The sequence below is a fragment of the Pagrus major genome, chromosome 9, assembly GCF_040436345.1.
Source record: "Pagrus major chromosome 9, Pma_NU_1.0".
Lineage (NCBI taxonomy): Eukaryota > Metazoa > Chordata > Actinopteri > Spariformes > Sparidae > Pagrus > Pagrus major.
The window spans coordinates 34,430,178-34,454,524 of NC_133223.1; the positions used below are offsets into that span (position 1 = coordinate 34,430,178).

Sequence of the window (24,347 nt, forward strand, 5' to 3'; positions counted from 1 at the left end):
ATTCACTGAAGAGGTTTAACAAATCAAAAACACTGATCTGAAACCTTCATGGCATCTAAATGATTGTGACAAAAATGGCTCACAGGTCTGGTCCTGGATGACGATGGGTCCCGCTGTGGTTGAAGGTCGGCTGGCTCCGGCTGCATTGTAAGCCATCACTCTGAACTCGTACTCATCTCCCTCGGTCAGGTCCTCCACCTTGAACCTGGTGGTGTCCACATCTCTCCTGTTACACCTGAAAGTCACAGAAAGACAGACAGTTAAGCTTCAGACAACATTCAACCCACCAACAAAACAAATACCACAAGTACAACAAATAGTAGAAACACTGTGAGTCGGGAGGACCACATTTTCGAGTACAAACCACAGACTGTATATGTATACTTTTCTGAAATTTAATTGCAGGAAAACGTGGTAAAATGATAAAAATGAAACAAAAACTGAAAGAGAATGGCTAACTTCATATAAAGGCACACAGCTCTGTCCAACAGAAAATGATTTATGATTTTAAACTTGAAATTTGAAACAACACCTTGTAAATATTAGGATGTAGAGATATTTTTGTGAACAGATGTACAAATGTGGTTCCAATTATTGAGAGAGTGTCTAGTAATCAAATTCATGATGATTGTCAGCTAGGACGGTATTAGTAAAACCGGATAATTAGATCTGGTCCAAAATGCTGTCGACCCAAACGGGCCCAAAGACACCTGACCTGATTAGACCGAATATAAGTTGGACCTGGCCTGACTCGGTTCCCAGGTTGGGTCTCAGGTGATGGTTTACCTCGCCCAGGACTCCTTCCTGGTGCCACTGGCGTCCCAGCAGAGCAGATCCACGCTGTAGTGGGTGACAGGTGAACCGCCGTCGTTCTTTGGAGCCTTCCAGGTTAAAGTCACAGTGCCCTTCCTCACGCTCTGGATCTTCAACCTCGTGGGAGGATCAGGAGGATCTGCAGAAACAAAAGATAAGATCACATTCTAATTATTGTTGAGAAGAAGCAAAGTCATTATATTACGTAAAACACATGAAACTAAGTTCCTTATGAGCTCCTCATGACATAAAATCAGTGTCTATCCATAAAGCCAAGTACTTTGATTTGAAGTTATTGTTTTACCAGCAGTTTTTCAGGTAACAACCACCTTACCACTGTAAAACCTCTGAATTTTTTTTTGAAATTCGGGGTTGATGTGTATTTATGACAGTATCATCTGCATATACTGAACATCATTAATACAGAACAGAAACACAAGTGGTCCAAACCCAGAACCTTGAGACATTTCTGTACACAAGTGTGATTTAGTGTGATTTACACTGTACAGTGATGAAAGATGTATTAAGCTCTTTTACATAAGTAAAAGTACAAGAGCACTGTCAGAAAATACTAATCAGTAGAAGTCCTGAAGTAAAAGTACATACGTGTTATCAAGAAAATTTAGTTAGTATTGGAAATGTTAAGTTAGTAAAACTACGCCAGTACAGCAACACGCAATTCTAAATATACAAAGATATGAATATTATTTAGAAATTGGCAATAAAATAAATTATCCTATCACAAAGCAGGTTTTTGTATTAAATCTTATGTCTCTGGCCACAGCTGCTTAAACCAGCAGAAAACAGTAAAACAAATAATAAAAGTGAGTGTACGTACGGATTGGATCTCTGGCTTTGGTTCCATCAATGGTCTCAGCGAATGGGCCGAAACCGAAGCGGTTCTCAGCCTTGATGCGGAACAGGTACTCCTGGCCATTGATGAGGTCTGGAACCACCATAGACTGAGCAGCACAGGCCGGGTTTACCTGGAAGAGTCGGACTTTACATTAGAGCATTTTCTAATACATAACTGTTCAGAGTGTTTTATCCTGCTAGAACAGTTAACAGTTAGCAGCAGGTGTGGGATTCATACCTTGGTCCAAGCTTTGCCGTCCACCGTCTTCTTCTCAATGAAGTAGCTCTTCACTCTTTCTCCTCCATCGCACTCTGGAGATTTCCAGGTAAGTCGGCAGGTTCCCCTTGTCACATCGCTGACCTTAAAGTCTCTTGGAGGTCCAGGCAGGTCTGTAGATCCACAAACCAAGAAATTAAAGACTAAAAGACTCACAGGTGAAGAAGATATCTTAATTTTGTTTTTCTATCTTTTGAATCTTTACATACCGAGCACATTGACTCTGACTTTGACCACCTTGTGTCCGGCGGGACTCTCTGCGTTGATGATGTATCGGCCGCTGTGGTTCAGTTTGGCCTCTGGGATCACGACCTCTGAGGTTGTGTCGGTGGAGTGGATCTGAAAGGAAATACCAGCACGATGTCAGAACTCACTTTTTAATAGATGTCAATTTTTATTCGTGTTCTAAAAATGTTGTCATTCACACTTTCTCCACAGGCAGTTGGAGTTATGAAGATGCCTTAGGATCAGTTTGGATACTTTTCGAGATATAATTCAGGTGTTTGTCCAACAAAGCAAATTACTTGGTACAGTAATTGGAATTTCATGCCTCAGAGATGCAAACATGATCAGTTACATTAATATACAGTCAGTTAAAGTCTGAGTGGTCTGACCTCTGAGTCAACAGGAAGTGTGTGCAGTTCGTTCTTCTTCTCAGTCTCGGCGGTTCCATCGAAGGTCCAGGTGACTTTGGGAACGGGTCGTCCAGTGATAGTGGCAGGAATCCTGATGACTGTTCCTGCTCTGCAGTTCAGCAGGTCGTGAGCGCTGACGTCCAGAGTCACCGTTGGCTCGACTGGAGAGCAAACACACACACAAAAACAAAACCTTCAGACAGCAGATATTTCCATCAACAGTAGCAGTAACTGTATTATGAGTAGATCTGCAGTCTAACTGCTGTGATGCTCTTACTCAGGATGTCCTGAACTATGATGTCGCCAGTCTTGGCGGGCTCCGAGTTGCCAGCTGCGTTCACAGCGTAGATCCTGAACTTGCACTTCTTGCCCTCCTTCAGGTCTGGGACGGTGATTTCAGTGGATGGGTGGAGCTTATCGGCAGGGTTCACCCTCCTCCAATCAGGAGAGCCCTCCTCATGGACCTCGATGATGTAACCCTTGATGGGGCTTCCACCATCTCTGTCCGGGGGGCTCCAGGTGAGTGTGATGCTGCTCTTGGTCTTGTCTTTAACCTCAGGAGATCCAGGTGGGCTGGGAACGTCTGAGAGAGGAGGTGGGAGGTCAGTCTTTATAATGTAAAATATTTTAATTTCACTTTTTGCATAAGGGCTCAGTTAAGAATGAAAACCATAATAATAAAGGCTTAACACTCACTGCATGGATCCACGGTGAAGCGGCACTCAGAGGCCTCGCTGGGTGGTCCGACACCTGCAGCGTTGCAGGCTGCGATCCTGAACTGGTACTCAGTTCCTTCGATGAGCCTCAACACAGTGTACTGTAGACCCTTCACTGCCGGTTTAGTGACTGGAGCTCGGTTGACGCGACCCCAGTACACAGCGCCGCGCTCCCTCTTCTCTAGCCAGTATCCCTGGATGGTGGAGCCACCGTTGTCAAGAGGCGGATCCCAGGTCAGGGTCATGGTGGTTGCTGTGGCGGCAATAATTTTGGGGTTACGTGGAGGGCCAGGGAGGCCAAACGGATCCCTGAGTTGGACTTTCTCTGAATCGCAGCCATCACTGACGCCATACTTGTTCTCAGCTTTGATCCTGAACTGGTAGGTACCGTTTAGGTTCAGTTTGTAGACCTGCAGGAGAAAAACAGGGACATTCATTATTCTTTTTTTATGGTGTAACATAAGATGAAATCACATAATTATGAAGATGTTAATTCATTTTTTCTAAGGCTCTATTTTATGGATCTGTTATTTTGTGATCATTTTTTGCTAATTACATGGAAAATAAAGACTATTCTGGAACATGGTTCCTTGTTTCACACTAAGTTTGATCACAATCAAAGATCATAGAAACTGAATTTGGGGTTGTTCAATGTTCTCCCACTCTTTCACAGAAAACATTATTTAAATTAGGCTATTAGTCTATCACGTTTTGAAAGTGAGTTCAACCTTTTATGGAAGTTGGGATGAATATCTCTTCTTGCGTGACAATTGAGTATCTGATTTTTTTAAATCACCAGTGGATTAAAGAAGCCCTGACTCACCCCAAATCTCCTGTCGATGAGGTTATTGGTCAGAACTTCAAAGTCGGACTTCTTCTTGCTGGCGTCTCTACGCTCCACGATGTAATTGGTGATCTCACTGCCTCCATTGTCCTCCGGGGCATCCCAGGTCAGGTAGCACGATTCTGCCTTGATGTCTGAGACCACGACGTTTCTTGGAGGAAGAGGGCGGTCTGAAAATGCATGGTTGGGTTAATGTAGTGCTCATTATGTAGAGATGATGAAAACTTTTAAACATTTAAAGAGTAAAACAATCGAAACTAATCCTGACCTGGAAACTAAACTTGCAAAATTTTGTTATTTGGAGATGTTCTTACCAAGGATCTCGACATGGATGACATGCTGAGCTTTGCCGTAGCAGTTTTCAGCCACCAGCTTGTAGTTGCCCTTGTCCTGTCTGATGGTGTCTGGGATGGCAATCTTAGTCTTTATAGTCGTCCGGTTCACCTGAAGATGTGAAGGCAACACACAAATGAATTTATTTATAAAGCGCAATATCATACACAAGGCAGTTTCAATGTACTTTACAAACATCGAAACTCTAAACAGACTTTAACCTGGATCTGGCCTGTAGTTGAGATATCATTCTCTGGAACAAAATGTTGGACATACAGAATGAGCAAATTCCATGATCACATGAAACAGTTCTCACCTCCTCAGTCTCCATTGTCATCTTCTCTTCATCAGGTTTCTCGATCACCACATCGTCCTTCATCCATTGAAGCGTCGGCAGAGGAAGTCCCTTCACCTCTGCTGGGATGTCGATGGCTGAGCCTTTCTTCACGATGATGGCATTGCTCTTGAAGAACTTCAGGATGGTGATGATTGGAGGAACTGTGGACAAACAAACAAGTTTTTGCAAGAGTCTTACCTGGCCAGATCAGCCTCACTAAATCAGGTTTCTTTTACAAAAGTGAGTTTCGTACTTTCATCATCCATGATCTTGGCATTGATGGGCTTGGAGGGCTCTCCATCCCCAACCTCGTTCACGGCTTTGACGCGAAACTGGTACTCTTGGTTCTCCGACAGGTTCTCGATGGTTCCACAACACTCGGTGAAGATCTTGCGGTTTGCCACATCAAACTCATTGCTGTCGGACCTCATCTTCTCCACATAGTAGCCTCTGATTGGGCTGCCACCGTCGGTACGAGGTGGCTGCCAAGCAAGGGTGATGGTGGTCTTGGATCTGTCGGTGTAGTGCAGCTTCTCGGGAGCAGAGGGAGTACCTGGAATATTGTGGAAGAGTTCAGTCAAGACTTAACAATTGTGACTATGAGGAGTTACAAATATTCTATGCTGTAGTATTTGATATATTTTGTTGGAAAACTTATATGATGTCAAATGTCAGTCGAATTTTGGTGGATTTACCTTTGGGATCTTCGGCCAGGATGGGTCCCAGGTCGGCTGGAGCTCCATCGCCGTACTTGTTCCTGGCAATTACCCTGAAGTCATACTCCTCACCAACCAGAAGGCCCTGGATGTCGCACTTGCAGGAGGCAGTCTCGACGGGCTGGCGGAAGAGTTTCATCTTGGCATCCTTTCTCAGCACCTCATAGCCGATGATGTCACTACCACCGTTGTCCACAGGGTCGGACCAGGTGATGGTGATGTTCTTCTTGGTCACCATCACTGTCTTCAGGTCAACCACCGGTCCGGGAACGTCTACAGAAACACAGGCCAGTAGAAACGTCAGCTATGGGGTCTTGGCTATTTTTTCCTAGTTGTGCCTTGGATCTCTTGCCATATAAGGTCTATATTTAAGATCTTTATAAACTCAGTACTATAAGGTTCAGGAAAGTAATTTGTGTAATTTTTTTCAGCACATTATAAGTGGTTTTAAGACCGGAAGCCAAAAGAGAATTCTTCAACATTTTCTCTCATTTTTCAGAACAAAAATGTTCAAGATTCTAAAGTTTTAAAAACAGACATCAAGAATGAGAATTTTTCTTCAGAAACATGAGCAGTTACCAATAACTTCAGACATTGTATGTATGTGATCTAATGGACTTTTGATAGGAAACCTTGATGCTTTTGTGTATTCATTCAACACTGACCCATAACGTCCACTCTGGTCTCAGCGGTCTTGGTGCCACTGCTGTTTGTGCCGGAGATCTGGTACTTTCCATGATCCGCCCTCACAGCCTTCTTGATAAACAGAGTGCTGTTCTTGCCCTCTGTCTCCACAATCATACGTTCCTTGTCAATTTCAGCTTCATCTTTGACCCATTTGACTTCAGGTTGGGGTCTGCCAGTCACCACGGCGGGAAGCTTCAGTGGCTCACCAGCCTTGATGATGACACCGTTCTTCACGGAGGAATCAAATTCCACATTTGGAGTTTCTGAACGACACGGACATAAATTAAATTATGAGGAGGTGTTTTTCGAGGCAAAACAACTGAGAGACTGTCTTTTCTTAATGCTAAAAGCATCCCAAATAAAAATAATGTCTTGTTCTTCCCTGTCAATAATAAAACCATCTGTACCTTGAGGCTCTATGACCTGGACAGGTTCAGTCACACCAGGAGCTCCAGGACCGGCGTCATTGACTGCGATGACACGGACATAATAATCTGCTCCTTCGGTCAGACCGGTCACAGTGTATGTCAGCTCTTTACACCTGAACTCTGTGCTGCGAGTCCATTCTTTCTCTCCGACCAAAACCTGTGATCAGAAATCAAGATTTTAACATCACAGTTCCAGGTCAAAAATTCAAAAGATTTCCAACAAGTAATTTTGCGTCCAAGAGTCTGGTACTGTATTCATTTTCTGTACCTTCTCAACATGGTATCCCAGGATGTCTCCTCCACCATTGTACAGAGGAGGCTTCCAGGCCACGATGATAGAGTCCTTCCCAGTGTCCACGATCCGTGGTGTGGGGGGGCCAGGAGGCACTGGGTGGGAGGAAATGTCAGTGAAAGAATTAACTCAACAGAATGATGTTTGATTGCTCTTTATATTCACATGAATGAAAAGTTTGTGTTCTGCAGCACACACCAATTGGCTTTTTGGGAAATGTCTTAAATTTATTCTTTGATGTCTTCTTTGGCCCAGGCATCTTTTAAGTAATTTCATTACATTATAAAACCAACTACAGCAAATACATTGAATTAAAAATAAATAGCTGCCTAGAAGGACAGAAATCCAACTTAAGTCTTGACACTATGCTTTGGGAAATCGTCAGCATGAACAGCTAAAACATACAGAAATACTGGTTTGGTCCTTTGAAGTTGTGTTTACATCATGACAGTTTTTACTTTGTAATTACTGTGTTAAAAATGGAAGAAACCATTTCATCAAAATTTGTGAAAAGTACTAATTTGATTAAATTTGACACCTGCATTTCCGTATTTTGGATAATCTCATTGATCAGCCATTAGGGGATGCTATGATTACAGATTGAAGATGTTGATATGAATTCCTGCTTTTTCAATCAGGGACAATGTTGAAACCCTTGAAATTGAAACCAATGGGTTCCCTGAAAGAAGGCAACCAGAATAAAATTGATCAAATGCTCTGCAAAAAGTCTACCAGGAATAAGTATTTTGTAATTACTGGGCTGAAATGTGCAAAAACATTCGACATTGTCATTTCTGTCCTCCTCTAAGCCATAAAAAATGTAAGCCATCACTGATCTGGATCTAAATGACTTCAGCAGTCCAACATTTTTAAATCACAATGATCTGACTAAATTACAGATTCCCAAAGATTGAGCATCCATTAAGAACTTACAGATGGCGTCCATGGCGATGGTGCGGTCGGTTGGCTCGCTGAAGGGCCCAGGCCCAGCCAAGTTCTCGGCACACACTCTGAAGATGTAGATGAGTCCCTCCATCAGGCCGGTGACCTTTACCTCCAGAGAGTTGAGGAGGGCGCGGTTGACTCTGGTCCAGTGTTTGCTGTTCACCTCCTTCCTCTCGATCCAGTAGCCCAGGATCGGGCTGCCGTTATCCTTCGGTTCATGCCAGGAGATGTGGGCGCTGCTCGCTGTAACCTCATGGACTCTGGGGGTGTTGGGAGCATCAGGAGGATCTGAGGGGGGAGGAAAAAGGGTGATTAACACAATTCTCATTTTACAGTAGTGTAAAGAGGGAACAGGATATAGGGTCATTCTTGATACAACCATCAGGTGCTGCCAAAGTCAAAAAGAATAAAAAAGTCTGACACAACGTATTTTAAATGCACACATGTTGCCTGTTCAGTTAGCCAGATAGATAGTTCTTAGTCATAATATCTGTTAATTTTCAGCTCTCTGCTCACCAAACTGGTTCTTGGCGACCAGTGGCTCAGAGATACAGGCTGGCCCGCAGCCGAACTTGTTCTCGGCGGTGACTCTGAAGATGTACTCCTTCCCTTCAATGAGTTTGGTGACGGGGTAGCTGGTGCCCTTCAGGGTGGAGGTGATGGTGATCCAGCCGATCTCATCGTTTTTGTTGTCCTTCTTCTCCAGGATGTAATTTAGGATCTCACTGCCACCGTCATCCTCGGGAGGCTCCCAGTTACAGATGACCGAGGTGTCCCTGATCTCATCAAAGATGAAGTTGATTGGAGCGCCAGGTTTGTCTGTGACAGAGCAAGGTCAGGTCAACGTTGAATCTCAGGAGGATGGAAGAAAACTCAAAGAAGAAAAAAACAAAAAACTTTTGTCTTACCGAGGACGTTGACGAAGCAGGTGGCGGAGGCAACGCCGTGAGTGTTCTCCACCTGGATGGTGAAGTTGCCATGGTCGGCTCTGATGGCGTCACGGATCATCACAGCAGACTGACCCTTCTTTGTCTGATCCAGACCCAGACGCTCACGCAGCGGAGTCACAAACTCCTCCTCTGGTTCAGGAACCTGAAGGTAATGAAGGAAAATGTTATTAATTCCTTAAAAATATTGAGAATAGAAATACACGATATTACTCAACACAATATACAATATTCAGGACCCTCAGAGGTCACACACCTTGGCTTTTGTCTTCTTCTTCTTGATGACAGGGACGATCTTTTTGGCCGGCTCTTTGGTGACATCCTCGTCGTTCCTCATCCAGGTGACCTTGGGATACGGAGAGCCTGAGATGTAGGCATCAATGCGGATTTCCTCACCCTTCTTAATGCAAAGACCAGACTGCACACGGGCGTGGAGGGTGACCTTTGGTTTATCTGAAAGTGGAAGTAGATTTATGAAATTTAGGCAAATTCAAGTTTAAAGCTCAAAAACACTTTGGTAAATATATAATTTTCGTAGTTTTTCTTACCGACGGGGTCTGCAGCCTTGATGGGCTGTGAGCTGCGGGACGGCTCACTGACTCCGGCTGCATTCTCTGCTCTGACCCTAAACTGGTACTCCATGTCCTCCTTCAGGCCTGTTACCACAAAGGAGAAACCGGGGACCAGGCTCGGGGTGACCCTCTCAAAGCGGTCGCCATCCTTTTCAATCTTCTCCACAATGTAGCCTTGGATGGGACAGCCGCCATCATTGTCCGGAGCCTTCCAGGTGACCTTGATGGACTTGGAAGTTGGATCATGGGCTTCCACCTGGATCGGTGGGTCTGGTTTCTCTGTGGAGTATATGTAGCATGTTTCATCTCATTTTATTGACAAGATTTTGTGGTATAGTCAGTTTCCAAGACATTAAAGTTACAGATAATTGTGTTGCGTCAGGTTCATTTAGAAGATTATTCACTCCTATTAACCCAATTTTACAGACAACTTGAGTCTAGCAAATCTGTGAGGCTGTACTTGCTAATATCAGTATGCTAACATGATCACATTTACAAAACAGTTAAATCCTCTCTGATGTTACTGAGCCAAAAACATGACTTACGTTTGACTTCCTCTGTGAGGACGGGGTTGCGTAGCTCCAGATATTGTCCAGCTCCGACCTTGTTGATGGCCTTCACTCTGAAGTAGTACTCGCAGTTGATGTAGAGGTCTTTGACAGTGTGGGTCAGGACGTTCTCTCCAGACATGACAGGCATGTAGGTCTTCTTGGAGGCTTCGCGGCGCTCCAGGGTGTAACTGACAACCGGGGTGCCACCGTCGTCCTCTGGGGCTTCCCAGCTGATCTTGCAGGAGTTCTTGGTGATGTCACTGGAGGTGATGTCTTTACACTGACCGGGGAGTCCTACAGGGAAGCAAAAATGTCAGAAGATGGCTGCTGCTTGTCTCTTTCTGGTGAAATACATCCAGAAATGGTGTTAATAGGACTGCTGGCAGGTTTGTATTGAGTACTGAGGTAATGACATCCACCAGCGCAAAAATTTCACTAAATGAGACTACTCCCTTGACAATCGCTGGTGGGAAACCCTCGGTAAAAAACAACTTTTGGAGTGGTTTACAAAAGGACATCATTACTGGACTACATGAGTTTAACAACATATAACACAGCACAGTGTTATATATCTCAGGTACAGTTTTATGGAGGACATCCTACCGATGACTTTGACGTTGACGGTGCCCGTCGCGGTTCCAAGGCTGTTCTCCAGGGTGATGGCATAGGCTCCGGCGTCGGCCCGTGTGCACTTGAGCAGCTCCAGGTGAGCGCTGTTCATTTCCACTGTCATGGAGAGGCGATCATCAGCCTTGCACTCGATTGCGTCCTTCTGCCAGACCATCTTAGGTGTCGGGATTGCTCTGTAGGGGATGTTCAGGTGCAGCTTCTCACCCTCAATCACGACCACGTCCTGTGCCTCCAAATCCATGGTTGGTGCACCTTGGGACCAGAGGACAGGATTATTATTTAAATTATCAGTGTTTTGATTTTTCTTCTTTTAAAATTTTAATTCCGTCAATGCTTACAGTCGGGATCCTTGGTGAAGACTTTGTCAGAGATCTCAGAGGGATCGCTCACACCAACAGAGTTGATGGCACGGACCCTGATGACGTACTTCTTCTCTGGTTTGATTCCGTCATCAATCTTGAACTTGAGCTCCTTGATGGGCCTGTTGTTGACCCTGAGCCACTTCAGCTCAGGACGGGCTTCAGCCACCTCCACATGATACCCGGTGATGGGGCAGCCGCCGTCTTTGGCTGGAGGCTTCCAGGTGACGTTGATGTGCTCCCTGCTGGCGTCGAGGATGGCGACTTCCAGAGGAGGAGATGGAGCGCCTGAAGAAAGAGGAGGATGTGTGAGTTTATGTCTGAAATGTTTTCCTACAAATTACACATTTTTTAAAATTATATAAACAGAATAACTCACTGGTTGGATCCTCGATGGTGAGAATCTCAGTGGGTTCGCTTGGGTCTCCGACTCCGGCCTCGTTCTCGGCTCTGACTTGGAACTGCACCTCAGTGCCTTCGTCCACATCCGTCACCTTGAACTGAGTCTGTTTGTCTGGAGTCTTGCAACACTTCAGCCAGCGAGTTCCCAGCTTCTCTTTCTTCTCAATCACATACCTGGGAAGTAAAAAGTAATTGTCATGTTAAATAGTTCTTCAACTGTATTTGGCGTCACAAAAGGTATAAAGACAAACAAGGACTATGTTTAGAGAGTTGTTAGCTGTTGCTTCATGGCCCTTTTACCCAGAATATCTCTATTAAGCATATTTTGCTTAACGCACATTGTCTTATAGCAATCCAAGCTAGTTTTATCGCAATCTCTAGTCTTACTTGATTATGGGTCTTCCACCGTGACTCTTGGGGGGTTCCCATTTCAGCTCCACATGTCTCTTGGTGACCTCCACCACCGTTAGGGCATAAGGAGGTCCAGGAGTTGCTACAGAGAGAATGACAAACATTAACGTCCATGCAAGACAGCTTATTTCCTTTGAAGACATCCTCTGAGACTTAAAATGCAGAATTAATAACACTAAAACTCTAAATTCCTGCTACTATCCAGTTGGCCTGACTTATATTTGGGCTTAAAAATTGATATCTGCTTGGAAAAGGTTGTAACCACTGCCTGTAAGGCTGCAGTGTTCATTCATACAACAATATGAAGAGTTGGTGTGAAGCTAAAAATGTTTTAAACAAAAAAATTAAACAAAAAACTTGACCTGTCAGTTCTGTTTAAGCTAAAACAATTGCTCAAGTTATAACTTGTGAATTACAAGGAAAAAATTACACTGACTATATAAAGACAGATGAAAACCCATGATTACTGTTGAGAACTTACTGAATGTGTCTTTGGCGAGCACGGCGTCCTCCAGCTCGCAGAATTCACCCATTCCTACGGCGTTTTCTGCAGCAACACGGAACACGTACAGCGATCCTTCGTTGAGAGGAGATACTGTGTACTTCAGCTCCTTGACAGTGGTGTCAACAGCCTGCCAGGCCTTACGCCTCACATCTCTCTTCTCCACCACGTAGTTTGTGATGGGCGAGCCTCCGTCGCTGCTGGGAGCCTGCCACTTCAGGTCGGCGTTGGTCTTGGTGATGTTGGCCACCTCCAGCCACTGAGGAGCGGATGGAGGGTCTGTCGAAAGAAAAACAAGGTAAAGGTGAATGAAAAGGAGGCAGCATTAGTCTGATTTTGGATAACTTCATTTTTAATATTTACTTCATTAAATATTCCTTCACCAAAGGAATATTTGTATCCCTGGTAGAAGAAAGGGAAATAATCCAAAAGACCTCCATCCAGTGTGGCCAAACGTTATTCAGGACCTTCAGAACTGTTCTTTAAAAAGCCTGACTTTCTGTATCTAGATTGTCTTATTGAGTAATAACAGAGAGGTTTATTAAGTGGTCTCACTGCAGGAATGGTACATTTTCCTTCCTAAAATGTCAATGCTATTAGAGAAAGAGGTTTTTTAACAAATGGACTGTACTAACCAGAAAATAGTGAAGAAAAATAGAGCAAAAGTTGCTCTAAGTAAAACTTATCAGAATGTTGGACTTTCAAAACCCATTTTAAAGCCCTAGTGGATAAACTCAGGACACATGGTTATAATAATAAAAACAAGACCTGAGCGAGGATATTTTGGAATTTTGAAAAGACTGTAATACTCTCAGACACAACCCTCCTACTACCCCAAAGTTGGACTTACAAAGCCTCTCCTTGCAGACCACGGGGTCGCTGGGATCACTGGGTTCACTTTCGCCGGCTTTGTTGACGGCCTTGACGCGGAACGAGTACTCCTGCTTCTCCATCAGGCCCTGCAGCTGGTGCTCTGTCTGAGGAATATCCTCTGCAATGCGGATCCATTCCTCACTTCCTGTTTTCTGGAACTCGATGATGTAGCCTTCAATCTTTGCGCCGCCGTCATGCTCCGGTCTGGTCCATGCCAGCAGGGCTGAGGTCTTGGCAATGTCCCTGATGACGGGTTTACCAGGAGCCCATGGAGGATCTGAAGAACAGTGTGGAATTATAAATAATTAAATTGTGATTTCTTTTTTTTTGTGATCAAGTTTTTATTATTTCATTTTCTTTCTTTTTTTTATCAATATACCCACATTAAATCGTATACACAGCCACATAATTCACAAACATATACAACCATACATCTCGTGAGCATATTGCGGGCAGTGTAGAAAAGAGAAAAGAAGAAAAAAATATAGTAAAAATGTGAGCTATTGTCCCGCCCTTTGTTACTCCCTTCCCCTCCCCTTGCTGGATTCAGTCATATCTGAACATAAAAAAGGAAATACATAGCAAGTAATTTGATTAATTAATAACAGGAGAATTGTATCCCTCCCTCCCTCTCCTCTAAATAATAAATAAATAATAAATAACAAAAGCCTGCGCAGGTAAAAGAAAATAATGATAATGAGACAAAGGTGATCCCATCAGTTCACACTGCTAGTGGTATCTTCCCAAATAGGTGTGCTTACACACCTACATACTAAATACAGGTACACATCCATTCACACCAATCCATATGCAAGGAATTACCTAAATATTTATATCTTCATACATATATGGGAGATTGAACCTTATTGACCAACCTGTTTCATCTATGTAGCTTAAGTCTAACCTTCTCAATTGCCCTAGACAGGACCTCAATATTGCTTGCTATAGCCCCATTCGATTGAGCAATAGAGAGTTCTAGAGAAATAATGTCATAAAAAAGGGCAGTCCATTGAGAAATATTGAGTGCGTGTGGCGTTTTCCACCTCTGTATTAGCATTTTTTTTGCTGCTGTCAGGCCTAAAAACAGTAGTCTTCTCTGAGTGAACTCAAGCAGTAATTGAGAGTCATCATTCAATAGCAAAACAGTTGGGTTACACGGGATACTGACCCCCATTATATCTCCCATCAGGGATGTTACTTGACACCAAAAAAGCTCCACGTCCGGACATTGCCACATCATATGAAAATAAGTTCCTATTTGTCTACGATTACACAAGGGGCAGATGGGAGTGGAGCAGAAGTGAAGTTGACAACGTTTCCGGGGGATGAGATAGAATCTATGAATAAATTTGATGATTGAAGTTCTGTGACGAAACTTGATTGTTCCCCATACTCTCTTCCAGTCAATAACTTGGTTATATTCCTTCAAGTCAACATTCCATCCTTCGGTCACCCCCAGTGTATGACTTTTAGCTTCCTGCATTTTTTGGTAAAGAGTGGATACCAGACCTCTGGATTTAGATTTAATGCCTAAAAGCTTAAGAAGGGGATGTTCAGAAAGAGAAACATTACATGGAACTCCATGAGCTAAGATAGCATTCCTCAATTGTAGATAAAAGTAAAAAGATGATCTGGGTAAATTATATGTGCTCTTAAGATCCTCATAAGACCTTAGTCCTCTGCCATCTATAACATGAGATAGAATGCGGATACCAGAATTAGACCATGGAGCATAAATAATTAAATATTAATTAAATAATTAATTAAATTGTGATTTTGATGCAACAATCCTTAAAAATGTAAAACACATTGTTTTATTCGTTTTCGACTGGTTGACATGTGACATACCAATTGGATCTTTGATTAGGACGGGATCGGTTTCTGCACTTGGTTTTCCAGGTCCAGCCAGGTTCTCAGCCAGAACACGGAAGCGGTACTTCTTCTTGGTGGGGAGTCCCTTCACCCTGCAGCCACATGAAATAAGGGTCATAAAAATATTCTCCATCTTTTCTCTCCACATAAACATCTTTCACTTTGTTGGCTGATGAACTTTAATCATGATTCCTGTAATCTGGCAGTTTATTTACCTGAAGGTTGTGTCCTTAATAGGCAGTTTGTTGCATCTGATCCACTTGTCGCTCTCTGGATCAAACTTCTCGACCCAGTATCCAGTGATGGGACTGCCGCCATCCTCATCTGGCTCGAACCATGTCAGAGTCACGGCATCCTTTGCGATGTCTGAGGGAGTGACTCTGGTTGGAGGACCAGGAGGATCTGAAACAGACGGAGAGTGATGTGATTGATCATCTGATACTATCATACATCAAGTCTTTAAAAATGAGCATTTTTGTTAGATAAATCATAGAATAAAAAAACCTACCAAAGGAATACTTTGCGATGATTGGCGCATGCTCTGCAGGCTCGCCGATGCCGTACTGGTTCTCAGCGCTGATCCTGAAGATGTACTCCTTCAGAGCTGTGAGCTTGCAGGCCTTGAAAGTTGTGTGTTTCACTGTGGCTGACAGCTTTACCCACTCCTCTTTGTCCGTCTGCCGACTCTCCACAATGTAGTTAGTGATGGGCGAGCCGCCATCGTCCCTGGGAGGGTTCCACGCCATGACACACGACTCGTTGGTGATCTCGGAGATGTCGAAGGCAGCTGGAGGGCCAGGTTTATCTAAAGAGGAGGAGAAGGATGATGACAATCTCTCAGTTTAGTGTTATGATTTATTTTACAACATCTCCTCTGGTTTATTTCATTACAGCATCAGTACCAAGAATGTTGACATCAATGGTGGCGGTGGCGCGTCCACAGGTGTTGACCGCCTCGATGATGTAGGTGGCGGTGTCTCCTCTGGTAGTCTTGCCAATGGTCAGCTTGGAGTGTCCCGGCTGGGTGTCAATGGTGATGCGGTCATCAGCCCGTAGGACCAGGTCGGCCTTTGTCCACTTCACTCGAGGATCAGGCTTTCCTTTGACATCAGCAGGAAGCTCGATCTTGGTTCCAGCCCTGGCCGTCAGACCGGCCAGCAGCTTCACATCCAACTGGATCTCTGGAGGATCTTTTGGAATTTTTATAAAGAGTGAGAAAAAACCCACATCCTGCTCAGAAAATTACTTATAATTCCCATTGCTCTTACTCCCAATCTGATTACTCCTGATCTCATTCTATTCCTCAATACCAACTCTTCATAAACAGGTCGTAAACTGAGATATTTTATTTATGTTGCTTTTGTAAATCCTAACCAGATCCCATGAATAACATGTAATCTTATTCCTGTTCCTGCTCTGAATTCAGAATCTAGTTCAGAAGGATTTGAAGGTAGCTGGCCTACCTCTGGCGTCGACAGCCTGGATCTCATCGGTAGCCCGGCATGGTCGGCCAGCTCCCAATCGGTTGAAAGCTCTGATTCTGTAGGCGTACCACTGACCTTCGATCAGGCCGGTCACCTGGAACCTGTGAGCACAGAGCAATACATTATACACAACTGACCGAAAATGTAGAACAGGAACCTAGTCATAAATGGGCACTAGAAAACTGTGAAACAAGGAAACACACACACGCTTTTGTAGAAGCTATTCATAGACATCATTTTCAGAGACAAACTTACTTCAGTTCAGGGAGAGGGTCACCACAGGGTTCCCACTTATCGGTACCACGCTGACACTTGTCCACCACATAACCTTTGATCGGGGCACCGCCGTCGTACTTCGGAGGCTCCCAGGACAGGAAGATGCTCTTGCCGCTCTTATCGCGCCACTTCAGGTTCTCAGGGGGATCGGGTACAGCTGGGGGAATGCAGATAGACATAGATGAGATTTTTTGATGTTTGTAAAAATATATGATCTGGTGATAACTTTACATCTCCATAACTTAATTTTCTACAAAAAAAAGGAAGCCCTTGTTTTTAGCCATGATGTAAAAGTTCAGCTTCAGCAGAAATACTCACTGGCAGGAGAGGAGACATTGACGGGCTCATCGATATATGCCGGTTCGCCCAGTCCACACTTGTTGCAGGCGATGACACTGAACAGATATTCCTTTCCTTCAATCACATCTGTGACTGTGTGCTCCAGGTCCAGGACACCAGTAGCCACCTGGAAAAAGCATCATTGCAATGATGAGGAACAAAAGCTACAGTAGACTTATTTGTAATGATCATCTTATCTAACCAGCATTGCTATAAACACAACGTTCTTTTGCACTGTGGGAGAGAAATTTTGGGTTTATCTGTATTTTAACCTAAAATTTGATTGCTGCTGGACATTCAAAAGGCTCCTACTGATGAAGCTGTTAAGGTTCAATCATGTAGATTCTTTGACAGCACTACCACTAATGACAAACTCAGATGTACCTTGGCCCAGGTCTTGCGAGACACTTCTCTCTTCTCGATCTGGTAGTGGGTGACTGGACTTCCTCCATCGTGCTCCGGAGCCTCCCACATCAGGTGGACGTGGCGTCGGGTTACCTCAGCAACCTTGAAGTCCTTAGGAGCACTGGGGCATGCTGGGAAAATAAAGGTACCAAATAATAAATTAGAAAAAAACTTGCCTAAACTGTGTATCAGAGTTTATGTATTTGGTTGACAAAAGCCATATCAAGTCTGATTTTCACTCAACTGAAAGCATCATAAATATAAATAAATGTTCCTTTTGCTTGCACTTCATATTATTATGAAATGTATATTTTGAAATTACCGATGACATTGACTTCGATCTCTCCAGAGACAGAAGAAACGTCGTTCTCCAGCTGCAGGGTGTAGGTGCCTTTGTCTGGACGGACGCTCGGCACGATCGTCAGCTCAGTGTACGTGGGCTTTGTCACCATGGAGACGCGCTCATCCGTGGCTGTCAGCTCCTTCTCTCCGAAGGTCCACTTGGCGACAGGGGTCGGGTATCCGGTGATGGGGACTCTGATGGTGAGAGGATGAGGGACGATGACCTCCAGGCCGTTCCTGAAGGCACTCAGGTCCAAGGTCGGGCCGACTGCAAGGAGAGAAAGTTTGTTATTTAGAGAGAAGTCAGTTTCATACTGCCATCTACTGGATAGCTTCAGTGCTTTAGTCAGGAATCAGAGACTTCCTGAATTCCAGTTTTAGTTTTAAACAAAAAAGGGTAATGCACAGGTCCGTCAATTTTTGAATAATTTCCTAGAAAGTTTCCTGGGAAGAATTATGTCATTTTAATTACAGGAAAATGAGAAAACGTTCTTTTACTTAGGATGTAGTTGAGTTTATGTACAGTTGAACTGTATGTTAATCCCTGTAAATATTCATTTATTAGATTTTAATACCAAAAAAAAACTATTCCTCACAATGTAATGCAATATAATGTAGATCCTATTATTGTTAAGACATTATGGACCCAAGTTTAGTTCTTTTATAGTGAACAACATTAAGATTATTGTTGGTTTTTGCAAACAATCACAATTTTAATACCATAATCAAACCAAGACTTCACTGATTCTCTGTTTATGGCTGCATCATCATTTGTAAATATTATAGATTTCTTGTGTCCGTTTACTCAAATTCCAAGATAATCTTTGAATATCTTCAGGGTCTTAAATGGAATTTAAAATAAAATTCTACTGATTCAACAGACTAAAGTCTAAAAGTCTAAAATTGTCTTGATTCTACTCCATTTATTTCATACCGTGAGGATCGTCGGCTAGTAGTGGTCCGACTTGCTCAGCCGGATCAGAGACACCGGCGGCATTCTCAGCAGAAACTCTGTAGAGGTACTTCTGACCTGGTTTCAGACCAGACACCTAAAGAGAACAACAAAACAATAAACACAACGGTCATCTCTGATCAACAAGTGAACACTCACAGCTGTAAGAGAAAAACAGGAAAAACTGCTTCATAAAACAGACAAACATGGAAAATGTCTTTCTGTTTTTCTAAATTGTTGTTCTTACAAACAAGTATATAAAACATGTAATAATAAGACAATAAAAATTAATTTAGGAACAGGTTAAACTATGCAGTAATCTCATTACTCTGTAGGAGAGGTCAGGACACAGTCTGGCATTGCAGCGGAGCCACTTTTCGGTGCCCTCGTCACATTTCTCGATGATGTAGCCGGTGATCATACTGCCACCGTTGCTGGTTGGTGTCTCCCAAGTCAATGTGACTGCCGTCTTGATTTGGTCGCAGTAGTTCAGATTCAGAGGTCGGCTTGGCCTCTCTGCAGACACAGCAGAAGTGGAACAATGAAATTAGATTGGATGTTTGTGTCATCTCATGCCTGTAAAATACATCAAACCTCTGGTTTCTACTCACCGATGGGATCCATTATCTTGACGGGGCTGGTGGCGGCGCTGGGCCTGCCGATGCCGGCCTTGTTCTCAGCGCGGACTCTGAAGATGTACTCCTTGTTCTCCACTACATCATTCAGTGCTGCAGAACGGTCCTTGGCATCACAGACCATGGCTGCCTCCCACTTCACGGAGGTCCGGTCACGGAGCTCGATCACGTAGGCAGTGATCTCAGAGCCGCCGTTGAACTTGGGAGGCTCCCAGGTGACTGTTGCACCGAACTTGTTCACCGAGGCGACTGCAACATTCTCCGGAGCATCAGGAACATCTGATGGTAGAAAAAAAACACATGAAGGATTTGATTGGATTGAAGTGTGGGTGCAGTATGGGAGTGTAAGAGGAGGTTTGGGCGTGTCTTACCAAACTTGTTCTTGGCCTGGACAGCATCCTCTGTGGCGACAATAGGTCCGCTTCCGACACGATTACGGGCGCAGACTCTGAACAGGTAGAAGGAGTCCTTATTGAGGCCGCTGACGCAGTACTCTGGAGTATCAGCACGGTCTGTCGCCAATGTCCAGGTCTTACGCTTCACATCGCGTCTCTCCACCACATAGGCCACAATCTTGCTTCCACCGTCACTCTCAGGTTCCTCCCAGGCCAAACTTACTTCACCATCGGTGGTGTCGACTACTCTTAGGTTTTTGACGGGTCCGGGCACGTCTGGGAAAAACAACATGACATTAAAAACTCCTCTGACATCCACAGGAAGACCTCAGATCTAATCAGCTGCTAATGATTTAGACTCACCGATCACATCCAGGTTGATGAACGCCTCTCCCTGACCGTGCTTATTCTTTATCACCACCTTGTACCGGCCCTGGTCCTCCTTGCTGGGGCTCTTCAGGCGGTACTCAGTCTTATCGGCAGAGGTGTCAATGTTCTGGATGGGCAAACTGGTGCCCTCATAGAACCACTCAGCGTCAGCGCGAGGGTAGGCGTCGTAGGGCACGGTCATGACGAAGGGCTTACCGGCATCTGTTACCAGATTCTGGTCGGTAGTTTTGATCTTTGGAACAGCTGCAGAGGAAACGAAAGAATTTATTCGAAGAGGGTTTCGTTTTTTTTTTAACCATTTTTAACTTCAGCAGTCTGACCAAACTGTAAACCAAAGGTGTGATATTTTAAGATATTTTGAAGAGGGTGTTGCAGATTTTTACATTTGAATCCAGCTTCTGAAACCTTTTTTGTGTTCTTCATGCCACATGCCATGAGTTCATTCATGTGTCGTTCGCAGTTTAAATCTGTATGATGTCTTCGTGTCAACTCACCTGCCAGCTCCAGCTTGGCTCTGGCATCCTTGTCTTTGGCCACGATCCTGTACTCTCCCTGATCTCGAGGTCTGATCTCACAGACCTGAAGCCTGTGGATTTTACCCTCGCTGATCATCTGGTATTTGTCTCCTTGGACGATGATCATGTTGTTCCTCATCCACTTGACCTCCACTCTGTCTTTGTTCAGCTCCACCTCGAACACGATGTCCGAGCCCGGAGGTTCAAACATGTCCTGAGGAGGTCTTACGATTTCTACTGGGGTCTCTGGAGCAAAGAAATACACAGATCCTCTGTGTGAGGATTTAAAAGAGAAATATTCACCTCAGTTGTTTGGGAAAAGATATTTGAAAAGTTTTTACCTTCAACAAAGAGTCTGGCTCTGGTCCTCCTCTCATCCACACCACAGGCATATTCACATTCATCATCAGGTCTGCACACCTTAACGATCAGTCTGCACGTCTTGCCTTCTTTTTCCATGTGATATCTGGACACGGGTAAAATAAAACATCTTCACTAAACTTCCTTTAGATTGGTACTTTTATAAATTATAGAAGACCACAAATTTCCCATAAATGTGACAGAGGACATGCCGTCGCTGTGGTAGTTACTACCTTTTGTAAGACTTAAGTTTTCTGCGGTCAATATTTGTTACCTGGGTCCTTCTCTGATCTCTCGTCCATTCCTGTACCACTTCACTGCGGCCTTCTCCTTGCTCAGCTTGCAGGTGAACTCGGCATCTTCAAACTCAGTGATCGTCTGGTCTTTGAGCTGCGTGGTGAAGTCTGTGGGCGCCTCGCTGATAATCAGCTCAGCCGCGCACTTGTCGTCTCCTACCACAGCGGTGTACTCGCCCTCGTCGTCCATCACACAGTCCTTGATGGTCAGCGTGTGTTTGAGGCTGTCGACTCTATAGACGATACGTTTGCTGAGCGTCACCTCCTGGCCGGCCTTCATCCACTTCACTGTCACGTCGGGTCGGTTCACCTTACACATGAAGCTGATGGTCTTCTTCTCCTGAGTCTCAATGTCCTCGATGGGATCCAGGAATTTGAGTTTCTCCTCTGTGGAGACACACAGGATAATATAATAATTCTGTTTTTAATTGTGATCATTTTGCATCTCTTTTAGAAACAATTTTAAGTAGAAGTTAAAATGACAGAGCGCATCTGAAACACCTCTAAAAAAAAAAGATAAAAATCCTGTTATATACCTGCGACTGTGGCCTTGGCGGTGCACTTGGCGTGTTCTGCTCTCTGATTGGTCAGGGTGATGGTGTAGCTCGCCTCGTCGACCTTACTTGCATCTCTGATCCTCAGAGAGAAGACGTTGTCCCTCTGAGCCATCATGTACTTGCTGCTCTCGAATATGGTTTCCTCATTCTTCAGCCACTTGGCCTTTGCTCCCTCCGTGTTTGTCTCACAGTTGAACACGATCTCACTTCCCTCCTTCACCTCCGTGTCTTTAATCGGCGTGATGATCCTCAGTTTTTCTGAAATTAAAGACAAAATTATTAGAACCTCAAAACTTTTCTCTGAAATAACCAAAGCAAGATGCAGGAAAAGAAAATAAGAGTCTTACCAATCACATACAGATCAGCCGAGGCCTTAACGCTGCCAATGCGAGCAACGTAGCCTCCCTCATCCTTCAGCTCGCAATTTTTCACAATAAGAGCTCTTCTCTTTCCTTCACTGACAATAGTATATTTGTCCCCGGCTTCGACCTCCTTGTCACCTCTGAACCATTTGACCTCATAGGTTTCCTTGGAGACGGAGCAAGAGAACTCCGCCTTCTCGCCCTCCACCACCTCCTGGTTCTGAGGGCGGGCGATGAACTCGGCTGCAAGTTCTGAAAAGAAGAAGAAGATGAAGGAGGAAGAGCCAAAGTGGTTCTTTGTTTCATCTGTTTTTACATTTGTTTGGCTCTTTTATATTGACAGGACAGCTTAGAGAGATGACAGGAAACGTCATGAGAGAGACAGCAAAGGACCACAGGTCAGATTCAAATCCTGGGCCTCTGGCGCTCAACAGGAAATACATCATCATATCCATTAAGTAAAGATTTAACCTCATGGTACTCCTCGTTTCTCACCATTGAGTTTAAGCGTGGCGGACGTCTTGACGGTGGGACTCAGCCTGCAGTTGTACTCTCCGCCATCCTCCATCCTCAGGTCCTGGATGATCAGGATCCTCTTGCGCCCGTCCATGATCTGGTCGTAGCGGCCGCCCTCTGGCAGCTCCTCGTCTCCTCTGTACCATGTGACCTCGGCAGAGGCCTTGGACACCTCGCAGATCATCTTCACGCTGTCCGTCTCCGTTCCCTCCACGTTGGACAGGTTCTTGGTGAACCTGGCTGCCTCCTCTGTGACCCAAACACAGCAGAACAGCAGAAGGGGTTAATGTGGACCCAAAGAAGGGGTGAAATCTGCCCTGAGTTTTGACTATCAGGCATCTCTGCTGCTTTCTCAGAGCTGACATCTTGTCTTCTTCTCTTTTCTCCACTTTTTATGCTGTTTTCCCCCAAAACTGCTGATACATAATAATAATGAATATGGATTTTTCTCACCGATGACAGTGAGCAGCGCGGAGGTCTTGGAGGTCCTGGCGTCACATTCGTACTCGGCCTCATCGTCGAACACCGACTTGTGGACGATGAGGATCCTCTGGACTCCCTTAGCGATGATCTCATACTTCTTTCCTTTCCTGATCTCGCTGCCGTCCCTGAACCAGCGAACCTGCATGAGAGAAATGATATTCGATCATCGATTGATTGTCAAAGCCACAACAGAACTGATTTGACAGATCTAATCTTGTGGTAGGTGGATGGTCAGCTGGTCTCACCTTGGCGGACTCGCGGGACACTTCACATTCAAACCTGGCAGATTCTTTCTCTTTGACCTCAACGTCCTGCAGAGGCTTCGTGAACTCCACATGAGGAGCTGCAACACACAGTGGAGACTGTTACAACACTCTGTTAACAGGTCGATACAGGAGATTTTGATATTGTTTAAATATGTTTAATTCTGGCTGGTTTGATTCAATCTGATTTAAAATGTATGGAGGATCATTTGTGCCAGGAATAGAAAGATAGAAAGAAGATGAAGAGATTCAATAAATAAATCAACAATAAAAAACTCCTGGAGGAACCTAATCCAATCTATTTATTTTTGTAGTAAAAAAAATACCCTACTAGTTCATAAATTTGAGCTTATGTTACAATCATAATTTTTACTTTTTGCGTAATCATAAAAAGTATTGTATTGTGATTTCATACATATGATGCATCTCAAAATGCCTCATATAAAAAAAGGGTCTAAAATAAAATGAAATATTTCAGTAAAATAGGCGCAGCGAGAAACCTCTTCCCTTGCTATTGATCTTTTTAATCAACCACAACTTTCTAAATCTCTACACATTTAAAGCATTGTAATAAATTATATTTATATGTATGATTTAAATGATGTATTAATTATTTATCAAAACAATTAACTATTTATTATGCGAAAAATGTTTTTTTCTATACTATTACTGTCACTTGTTAGATATATATTATTTATTTAGTTTTATTGATTTATTGTATTGATATGAATTTTGGAATTAGATTTTTGGAACAAATGGGCCTCCATACTTCATCCTTCA

General features: G+C 44.0%; 1 protein-coding gene across 1 annotated transcript in view; it reads right to left on the reverse strand.

Annotated features, from left to right (window-relative positions):
• ttn.1 (titin, tandem duplicate 1) overlaps positions 1 to 24,347 on the reverse strand; it is a 177,799-nt gene that overhangs the window by 64,139 nt on the left and 89,313 nt on the right. The window contains exons 68-117 of the mRNA XM_073473207.1: positions 23,550 to 23,647; positions 23,275 to 23,443; positions 22,801 to 23,070; positions 22,291 to 22,557; positions 21,923 to 22,201; positions 21,365 to 21,773; positions 21,072 to 21,196; positions 20,710 to 20,976; positions 20,189 to 20,458; positions 19,802 to 20,101; positions 19,407 to 19,709; positions 19,124 to 19,311; positions 18,778 to 18,892; positions 17,824 to 18,111; positions 17,481 to 17,632; positions 17,076 to 17,223; positions 16,737 to 16,914; positions 16,461 to 16,582; positions 15,900 to 16,187; positions 15,506 to 15,802; positions 15,213 to 15,399; positions 14,974 to 15,089; positions 13,103 to 13,402; positions 12,232 to 12,531; positions 11,727 to 11,832; positions 11,317 to 11,513; positions 10,917 to 11,225; positions 10,552 to 10,830; positions 9,943 to 10,242; positions 9,374 to 9,676; positions 9,082 to 9,278; positions 8,787 to 8,970; positions 8,395 to 8,697; positions 7,867 to 8,166; positions 6,910 to 7,028; positions 6,621 to 6,798; positions 6,192 to 6,476; positions 5,506 to 5,799; positions 5,064 to 5,363; positions 4,790 to 4,971; positions 4,455 to 4,584; positions 4,120 to 4,310; positions 3,277 to 3,706; positions 2,858 to 3,163; positions 2,560 to 2,741; positions 2,155 to 2,284; positions 1,907 to 2,058; positions 1,652 to 1,799; positions 787 to 952; positions 84 to 235 (exon numbers count right to left, since the gene is read on the reverse strand). Coding sequence (XP_073329308.1) covers positions 84 to 235; positions 787 to 952; positions 1,652 to 1,799; positions 1,907 to 2,058; positions 2,155 to 2,284; positions 2,560 to 2,741; positions 2,858 to 3,163; positions 3,277 to 3,706; positions 4,120 to 4,310; positions 4,455 to 4,584; positions 4,790 to 4,971; positions 5,064 to 5,363; positions 5,506 to 5,799; positions 6,192 to 6,476; positions 6,621 to 6,798; positions 6,910 to 7,028; positions 7,867 to 8,166; positions 8,395 to 8,697; positions 8,787 to 8,970; positions 9,082 to 9,278; positions 9,374 to 9,676; positions 9,943 to 10,242; positions 10,552 to 10,830; positions 10,917 to 11,225; positions 11,317 to 11,513; positions 11,727 to 11,832; positions 12,232 to 12,531; positions 13,103 to 13,402; positions 14,974 to 15,089; positions 15,213 to 15,399; positions 15,506 to 15,802; positions 15,900 to 16,187; positions 16,461 to 16,582; positions 16,737 to 16,914; positions 17,076 to 17,223; positions 17,481 to 17,632; positions 17,824 to 18,111; positions 18,778 to 18,892; positions 19,124 to 19,311; positions 19,407 to 19,709; positions 19,802 to 20,101; positions 20,189 to 20,458; positions 20,710 to 20,976; positions 21,072 to 21,196; positions 21,365 to 21,773; positions 21,923 to 22,201; positions 22,291 to 22,557; positions 22,801 to 23,070; positions 23,275 to 23,443; positions 23,550 to 23,647 — 11,259 coding nt within the window. The remainder of the gene's footprint in view (positions 1 to 83; positions 236 to 786; positions 953 to 1,651; positions 1,800 to 1,906; positions 2,059 to 2,154; positions 2,285 to 2,559; positions 2,742 to 2,857; positions 3,164 to 3,276; positions 3,707 to 4,119; positions 4,311 to 4,454; positions 4,585 to 4,789; positions 4,972 to 5,063; positions 5,364 to 5,505; positions 5,800 to 6,191; positions 6,477 to 6,620; positions 6,799 to 6,909; positions 7,029 to 7,866; positions 8,167 to 8,394; positions 8,698 to 8,786; positions 8,971 to 9,081; positions 9,279 to 9,373; positions 9,677 to 9,942; positions 10,243 to 10,551; positions 10,831 to 10,916; positions 11,226 to 11,316; positions 11,514 to 11,726; positions 11,833 to 12,231; positions 12,532 to 13,102; positions 13,403 to 14,973; positions 15,090 to 15,212; positions 15,400 to 15,505; positions 15,803 to 15,899; positions 16,188 to 16,460; positions 16,583 to 16,736; positions 16,915 to 17,075; positions 17,224 to 17,480; positions 17,633 to 17,823; positions 18,112 to 18,777; positions 18,893 to 19,123; positions 19,312 to 19,406; positions 19,710 to 19,801; positions 20,102 to 20,188; positions 20,459 to 20,709; positions 20,977 to 21,071; positions 21,197 to 21,364; positions 21,774 to 21,922; positions 22,202 to 22,290; positions 22,558 to 22,800; positions 23,071 to 23,274; positions 23,444 to 23,549; positions 23,648 to 24,347) is intronic.